The sequence below is a fragment of the Sinocyclocheilus rhinocerous genome, unplaced genomic scaffold (assembly GCF_001515625.1).
Source record: "Sinocyclocheilus rhinocerous isolate Xijiao unplaced genomic scaffold, SAMN03320098_v1.1 scaffold550, whole genome shotgun sequence".
Lineage (NCBI taxonomy): Eukaryota > Metazoa > Chordata > Actinopteri > Cypriniformes > Cyprinidae > Sinocyclocheilus > Sinocyclocheilus rhinocerous.
The window spans coordinates 269,214-278,427 of NW_015667382.1; the positions used below are offsets into that span (position 1 = coordinate 269,214).

Sequence of the window (9,214 nt, forward strand, 5' to 3'; positions counted from 1 at the left end):
ATTTGTATTGTGCACTTTGCATTTGTGTGGTGCACTGATTTCCTGCCTGAGTGACATTCCAAATGGCAGGAGTTTTCAAACCAGTTGGTTGCAAAAGGGATCTAGGAGATTTAAAAAAAAATTAAAAAAAAGCCTTTTTAGAGCTGTCAAAGTTAGTGGGATAGTTCACCATAAAAACTGTGAGGGTTTCTCTGCTCAAAGAAAATATTTGCTATGCTTTGTCCATGAAAGTGAGATCAGCTCTCCACATGCTGTCCAAGTGGAAGGTTTTATGGTGGAGGAACACACGTATGTGTTGAGTGATAAAGAACGAAGAATTTGTAAAGTTGTGGAAGGGTAAGATTAGGGATATGCCGGTATCAAATTTTCATGTTGCAATTAATTGATAATTATTTTATCTCGGTATACGGTATTATCACGATATTGAAATTTAGTTGCAAAAAAAGTCATAATACAGTATAATAGGTTTAATAACTTTTTTTCTTATAACAAAACATTTAAATACAATAAAGCATACACAAAAATGTATTAAGTTAAAAATGTACACAGATTAAAATGCAAAAGAATTATAAAGACCAATAGGTATCACTTTGCAATAAGATCTCATTAGTTAACCTTAGTTAATGCATTAACATTCACAATGAGCAATAGCTACATTTGCTACAAAAGCTTTTGACGCTGTGATGATGTTTACTGGGTTTCCGGGGTAACGGCTGCATTATGTTTAGCGCCATCTGCTGTCAGAGAGTGAATGTGCTTTCATTCAAAGCATCTCTCACGCGCTCCGCCATGCACATCGTGATTTATCGTGAAACCGGTAATCGTTCCATCCCTATGTGATATATCGCATTACGAATACCGGCACATGTCTAGGTAAGATTCACTTCACTGACTGACCTGGTCATGCAGTTTCACTTCTTCCCCACCAGCAATCCACCTGAAATAAATCAGGTTTTTAAACTTTTTTCAAATGTCCGATTCGGACGGTAATTGTTTCTCATATGGACGTCTGTAAAAGTACATTTACATATCACCTCAGTGATAAAACTCATGGATTCGGATGGCAATTTATTCACAGTGGAGGAGCGAGTTCTGTGATCCTACGAACCTGGGAACGCGCTGCTCACGTGGCCAGTCACATGATTGTCTGCTGTAAATAAAATTAATTGTATTTACAAATGTATTCTTATTATTCTGTAAAATGTATTTAAAAATACTTATGTAAAATGTATTCTTATTATTCCAAGCATATTTTATAATATATAAATTTGATAATATCCTATTTATTATTTTATAATTTAAATCTCCTGTTTAAAAATAGGAAAATAGACGCGCTATAGTTGTATATAATTATACGCGATGTATATATCTGTTTATAATAATACACATTTTAAAATTATATTGCGGTGTGAGAAAAACACCGACATCCTGGATTCGGATGGCATTAAAATCACCAACTACCCCCTGTAAATGGTGAAAATCACTTACGTCCCCCTGAGAAACAATTACCATCCGAATAGGGCTAAAGACACCCTTTTATGATCTCCTGACAAGAGACCCGAAAAAATAAAGGCATCTATATATATATTTTCATGTATAAACCTGCATTTTACATGGTGTGTGAACATATATATATATATATATATATATATATATATACAGTATCTCACAGAAGTGAGGCAAAGTGTCATTTCTTTATGTGTTGTCACATGAAAAGATATAATAAAATATTTACAAAAAGGTGAGGGGTGTACTCACTTCTGTGAGATACTGTATATATATAAACCATGTTGTTTGCAAAATAAAATATATATAAAACCCTCATGTCATTCCAAACCTATATGAATTTCTTTCTTACGTTGAAAAAAAGAAGATATTTTGAAGAATTTTAAAGAACCGAACCGTTGTTGGTCCCCATTGACTTTCATAGTAGGGAATGAAATACTATGCAAGTCAATGGGGAGCATGAACTGTTTGATTACCAGCATTCTTCAAAATATCTTCTTTTGTGTTCAACATAAGAAATAAAACAGGTTTGGAACGACATAAGGGTGAGTAGGTCTAAATGCTGACAAAATTTTTATTTTTGAGCTGAGCTATTCCTTTAACTCTGAAACTGCCCTGGAATACTATTTATTGTTAAAGCTTTATACAAATAAATTTGAGTTAAATTGAAAATGTTTCTCTAGAGGTTTATACATCTAAATAGTGGTCAGATAAAAGACACACCTAATATAAAATCAGTGTTTATTTTTTCAGATAATATTTTAATAATTTGCTTTGGCTTTACTATAGTAACAATATTAAAGCTGATTATTTAACTTTGTAAACAACATGGTTTTATATATATTTTTCACACACCCTGTAAAATGTGGGTTTATACATGAAAATATATATAGCTGCCTATATTTTTCGGGTCTCTTGTCAGGAGATCATAAAATATTAGGGGTTCTTTGACAAAAAGTTAAAAAACCCTGACTTATTTCAGGTGGATTGCTGGTGAGGAAGAAGGGAAACTGCATGCCCAGGTCAGTCAGTGAAGTGAATCTTACCCTTCCACAGCTTTACAAATTCTTCGTTCTTTATCACTCATCACATACGTGTGTTCCTCCACCATAAAACCTTCCACTTGGACAGCATACGGAGAGCTGATCTCACTTTCATGGACAAAGCATAGAAAATATTTTCTTTGAGCAGAGAAACCCTCACAGTTACCTTCAAAAATTAACCCACAAGGTCATAGTAGAAGCTGAAAGGCCTATTTAAGAGGCTGAGAGTGCTGTTTTCAGATTTCAGATTTCTTTCTTTTGTTTTTTATAGATGCCATAAAGCATCTAATTGGTATTCCCGTCACCCAGGCCGCAGTGCTGCTTAGTCTGCTTAGTCTTTGATATGGCGTGATACATCTGGAATGAATGTGTGCTTGTGACAGTCGTTAGCTACATGGCCCCACATTAAACATCGGTGGCAGGAATTCCCAGACGACAGGAAGAAGTGATCTAGAGCTCTGCAAACTGTGTGACCAAGATGAGCGGTAAATGTTTTACTTTCATGGACAAAGCATAGAAAATATTTTCTTTGAGCAGAGAAACCCTCACAGTTACCTTCAAAAATGAACCCACAAGATCATAGTAGAAACTGAAAGGCCTATTTAAGAGGCTGAGAGTGCTGTTTTCAGATTTCAGATTTCTTTCTTTTGTTTTTTATAGATGCCATAAAGCATCTAATTGGTATTCCCGTCACCCAGGCCGCAGTGCTGCTTAGTGGATCTTGGCTTTGATATGGCGTGATACATCTGGAATGAATGTGTGCTTGTGACAGTCGTTAGCTACATGGCCCCACATTAAACATCGGTGGCAGGAATTCCCAGACGACAGGAAGAAGTGATCTAGAGCTCTGCAAACTGTGTGACCAAGATGAGCGGTAAATGTTTTACACCTCTCGCGGCATTCTAGATACTTTTCGCATGTCAAAACACGAGACAGATTTGTTTTGAGAAAAATACGCTTTGGGTCTGAACGAATGTCTTTGTTTTGAAAAGGCAGGAAGTTACATTTACAGACGTGAATTGATGTCAGTGCGCTCATGTGTTATGAATGATGGCGAGACGCACAACTCGATAATTTTCTACAGCGTATCGGAGGAGACGACAGATTGAGCACATAGTGTTTTCACAACACAGAGGAATTTAGCGCATTAAAATTGAGATGCCATGTAATGAAACTTTAATGGTAGTCCACAGCATTCAAAAAGCACATTATCTATCAGTAAGGTCTCATTAGCTGGAAGAGAATGTACACTCTTCTTACATGTGAAGCTGTAATTGAGTTGTTTAGCTGTTTTTAAAGAGTTTTAGAGTAGAACTTTATACTTTCTTGTGTTCTTTTCTTTGTTCCATTTCAGCCACTGTATATAGATCTTTCTGTATAAGATTGATTAATACCACAGGCTATGTGGATCCAGAATCAGATTGCTACCTCATGTATCTCTATCTTTTGATTTTGTGACTGAAATGAGAGACACTGATAATATGCACTAGTAAAACTTTACTAATTAAGTAGAATTTGTTGTATGAATATGAATGGGACATGTTTGTTGACAGCAAATACTCGCACATGTCTTTAACCCTGTGTTACCATCTTTTTAAACCCATTTTTAGCACTGCATTAAGCAAAACTTCCTTTTTGTACCAGGTTAGCATCACTTTTAACCTTTGGTTATGAACCTGGTAACAGTTCTAATACTTAAGTTCAGTTCTAGGAGAATGTTACAGCACATTTTTTAGCAACTGACAACTAATCATAAAATAAAAAGTTCTTGCCTCATTAAATATTCATGTTTTTTGTACGATCACAGAGACGTTCACATGCGATGTTTAGTTTTAACATCTGTGGCGAAATTAAAAATGTCAAACAGTGATGGCAAGTGCAAACTTGAATAAAGAAGAGACTTGTTATTTGTTTTTTGCTGCATGTCGAAATTCTCACAGATGGACAAGCTGTTATTGAAACGAATTGCTTGCCTGTTGCAATCTGCATTCATCCAATCAAAGATGTTGACCTCTTATACGCAAATAAGAACATTAACACAGATGTCCGGTGTGTAATCCTGACACTTGAATGAAGGTGCGGTCACATTTATTGTTGCACACCAAATTTTTGTAGGTGAAATAAAGTCATTTTAGTAGGATTCCACACATTTAGAATTTCATGTGAGGGTGAAACATCAACAGGTTGATGTTGGTCACGCAAAATGTTGACCAACAGAAACCTACTTGTTTTGAAAGTGACTTTGGTATGAACTGTGTTTCATGCATTGCTTCACTATTAACAATGGATAGTGGACCCACAAAATTTCACTAAAATGACCACACCTTAATCCTTGATAATGTATGAACAGTATGAAATGAGACAATCTAGGATTATGTTTGCCCAAGGTTAGGTTGGCTCTTGTTTAACAATAGTGTGAAAAGCTCAATAGTGGGAATGAAAGTGAAGAAATATAATCTTCTGCCTTACCTTTCCTGTGGATTAGATGCTATCAGGTTATCGGAGTCCCCCCTTGTAACTTTAGATCGTACCCAGATGTCCATGCTGATTCCATTCTGATGGAGAGTCAATGCTCAAACAATGACAACCAGATTGTCTGGCATTGCCAGGTTTTGTTGCTTACACTCATTTGTAGATTTTGGCAAGGGAAAAATGCAAACTAATGAGATATTTGATTAAATAATAAAAATATGTAAGATGAAAGAAATGGCAGATCAAGGAGTTGATCTAATTTTTAGTAATATTAGTGTACAAAACAAATCAAACCCAATGGAATGTGCAGATGTGGGGCATTGTATGAGTATCAGGCTTGTCCTCGAATCTATGGAGCGATTAAACTCCTTGCAGTCAATGGGTTCAATATGGGGATATATGGAATCTAATTTTAGAGTGAACCTTTTAGGTGATTATTTAATGGTGGAGCTAACTCTCACTTGCCTGGGATGTGTTGACCCGCACCTGCCATGTTTTCAGGACTTTTAATGGTAGAGCTCTTAAAAGGGTGAAAATATCACTCCTTCACACACACATTCTCAAACCTTCAGTATTACTTTTAAAGCGGTGTTGCCTAAGCCTGCAGGAATGTGTATGGTCTGCCTGTAAACTTCTCTTAACGTCTTCATGCAGGCAGTAATATTTCCCTGGAGCTCTCTCCACATTATGGGGAAAGTGAGTTTGCCATGTGGTGAGGAGGCTGCAATTTCAGCTGGCAGTTCCCTTTGTAAACCCCCCTCCCTACCTGTTTTTAAGGGTGAAAGGATTCCCTCCTAACATATTTTCTTTCTGCACACCAATCTGGCATGATTGTCATTGTGGGTGATGGCAAGAGCAAATTGTAGCTCTGTTAGTGCAGGGCTAATTGCTAACTTGTTAACCACATGGGTTTGGAATATGTATCTGTGGCGCTGGACTAAGGAGAGGGAAGGTTAACTTATGCCCCAGGGCAGTCCATAGAGTGAGTAGGTAACAACCATACTATGCAGCAGCATGTGGTTCCCATTCAGAGCCAGGGGAAGTTTGGAGGTTTAGAAGATCCTTAGTACATCCACACTTTAAACACTCACTGATTTCTATGGAATGCCAATCCTGCCATAATTAGAAATAAATAAATAAATGTACAAAGATAAGTAAAAAAAAAAGCAAAAATAAATAAAGAAATATACAAAGAAAAGTAAAAAAAAAAAAATAAATAATTATTTATAATTTTATTTCCTTATGTATTTTTTAAAAAATTTTTTCCACATTTATTTATTTTTTCTTTTTTTTCTTTATACATTTATTTATTTCCACTTTTATTTATTTTCACATTTATGTATTTATTTATGTATTTATTTCTTTATTTCTTTATTTCCACATTTCTTTATTTCGACATTTCTTTATTTTCATATTTATTTATTTCTACATTTCTTTGTCCGTAGGGTAATGAGGAGGACGTGCTTTACCTCAGGAATAGCAATCGAGCCAGAGTAGGCGAGGTGTAAGCTTTGAGGCCACAGTGACACCTTGTGGTGCCCAAACGGCGTACAAGAAGTGTAGCCTACATGACGCGCCTGTTGATAGTGTGGGATGAATGACTTGGGCAATATGGCCAAAATCTTATATTACGGGTTATTATTTCAGTTTCACGTGGGGGGTTGTTTCGTCTGGGAAGCGTGCAATCTGTGATCGCGTGCATTTGCTGAAGCTCACAAAATCGTGCAATCGCTTTCTTATGCGCGCTGTTTTTTTAGCTTTCACTTTCATCGCATACAACACATGTTTCCAAGATTCGGAATAGGAGGCGGTATGAGTTACTGTAGAAGATTTGTCGCCTCGCGCCACTTCCCGTGTGGACAGTCACCGCATCAACTGATTATAATGGCTTCTCTTGGTGTAGACACGGCTTTAGATACGGATTAATCACACCTCTTAGGCTGGAAATATCCAGAATTAGGTCAAACAAAAGGTGTCCATGGGAACGGAGCTAGTGAAACACACACGCCATGCACTGAACATACAAGCATCATGCTCATCCAAACAGCGCCTGTCCTGCCCTCAGCTTTTTGAGCTAACTGCATTTTTTTTTTATGTAACTTCCAAAAACAACATTGACGGCATCAGAAACAAACCCATAAACTGTTGTCCAGGGGCATTTTTTTTTTAAACGTATTAAATGTATGCATCATGAATATGGAATGCCACTGTCTTAATTCCAATCGATAAATTCAGTTAAAATAAAAAAGGGCTGTTACTAGTAAAAATCCAATCAGTGTCAACAAAAGCCATCAGAGCCATCACTGCAATTAGCCTACAAATGCATAAAATGTTATGAAATTAATGTTTTAAATTTTGAAGGCAGAAATATGTCAATATGTCAATCAATTAAATTATACATTTAATATGAAACTAAAACAGACACTAGGTGGCGGCAAGTCACTGTCTTAACGAGTGAGTTCAATCCATTCAACTGATTCCTTCAAATAGGTTACGCTGATTACGAAAACACCACTACTTGTTGCCGCGGTTCAGCTGTGGATTTGTTTCTGTGATAATTATATGTAGGCCTAATGTGTTATTTAAAAAAATAAAAAATCTTTTCATGACAAAATGATCAAAAAGATGGCAGGTAGGGGACATGTTCGGGGGAGCACGACTTCTTATGTTGAGAGAACATTATATATAGGCCTAATGTGTTATTTAAAAAAAAGAAAAAATCTTTTCATGACAAAATGATCAAAAAGATGGCAGGTAGGGGACATGTTCGGGGGAGCACGACTTCTTATGTTGAGAGAACAACATTTATTTCTCGTGGCCATGTGTTTATGCTGCCTTCACGTGCTATCGGAATTATCATATAAGTTTCCTAAGAGTTTCTGAGTTGGGCGGGTCATAAACTTTAAACATGGTGGAGGGGACAACCATTTGAAGGCAGCATTAATGCACGAACCTGCGTGACCATGGCAACCTTGGATATTCAGAAATGGATATTATGAATATATTAATAGGCCTATTTTGTTTTGAATTTAAGAATTAAGAATTCTTATATTACCCATACTGCACATACCATGCAGGCCAATATGTAGCCTAATATTCTTCCTTTCTTTATTATTATTATTAGTAATAGTGTTAGTATTATCATCATCAGCATCATTATTATAGCCTATATCCAAAATAAAATTAAATAGTCTATAGCCTATATGAAATAGGCATGTGGAATATAGGTCTAATTATTTTATGACACATTGTGATGCTGATGTAAGCGATTCTGCATAAATGTTACTAAATAGGCCAATCATACATATTAACTTACTGTTGTAAATAAAGTACTCTTGATATATGCTATATTAATTAACAAAAGTTGCGTATGACTTTGGAAGCAAAGCACTTAATTGCGTCTGATGTTTCCAGATAATCTTACTTACCAGATAATGAACGTCTTTAAAGCAATATATTTGCGCACATTTTGGTTTTTATAAAAATAACATGCATAAATGAGAAAATAATGCGGGAAGAGCTAGTTTTTAAATGCAATAGGCTAAGCCACAAAAAAAAGATCTCAATGTGTTATTCTCGTTGACTGACTCACCTGCGTGCATGGAAAGCTACCTAAAATACAACACTGAATTGCTTCAAAATATATCTGGCTTGTCGAGTATTCGCATAAATGGGTATGTCTTAAGTGAATGCAAACAACTGTGTTAAATTTTGATGTGTAACATTAGATCTGTGATTTGGATATTAATATAGTACACCTGCTGCTCTCCGTGTCATGTTAATAAAGAAAAGAGGGAATCAGTGCTCTTGTAGCATCTGGACCAATCAGACACACAATATATATTTTGTTAGCTATATTTAACAAATACTCTGTAACACCCCTCAGTTAACAAGCCATATGAGGACCTATAGACCCTTCCCCCGAAATGCGTCTTAACACCTCAGAAAGACACCAGGCCCCTGGTCACCATGGCAACCAATGCTGATATCACTGGGTTTATTGTCCGAAGGAATGCGAAACAGAGAAAATCACTACCTTTTTAGAGCAAGAAGCATAAGGCACAGTAGAAATGGACTTTTCTACTAATTAATTCATAGGAAAACCTTTCTTTGAATGAACACACATATCCTTCATGTCATTGTGTATGTTGTTACTGTCCTTGTATATTGTCTCTTATATTGTATACTGTTTT

At 36.1% G+C, this 9,214-nt stretch overlaps 1 protein-coding gene across 2 annotated transcripts in view; it reads left to right on the forward strand.

Moving 5' to 3' along the window:
• LOC107733906 (syntaxin-8-like) overlaps positions 1-9,214 on the forward strand; it is an 85,977-nt gene that overhangs the window by 20,698 nt on the left and 56,065 nt on the right. Inside the window, exon 7 of one of the 2 annotated variants that reach the window (XM_016545751.1) lies at positions 3,210-4,275. The exons of the other annotated variant lie outside the window; for it this stretch is intronic. Within the exon in view, the coding sequence (XP_016401237.1) occupies positions 3,210-3,280 (71 nt within the window). The 3' untranslated portion in view covers positions 3,281-4,275. Of the gene's footprint in view, positions 1-3,209; positions 4,276-9,214 lie in introns of those variants that run through there. 2 annotated transcript variants of the gene reach the window in all.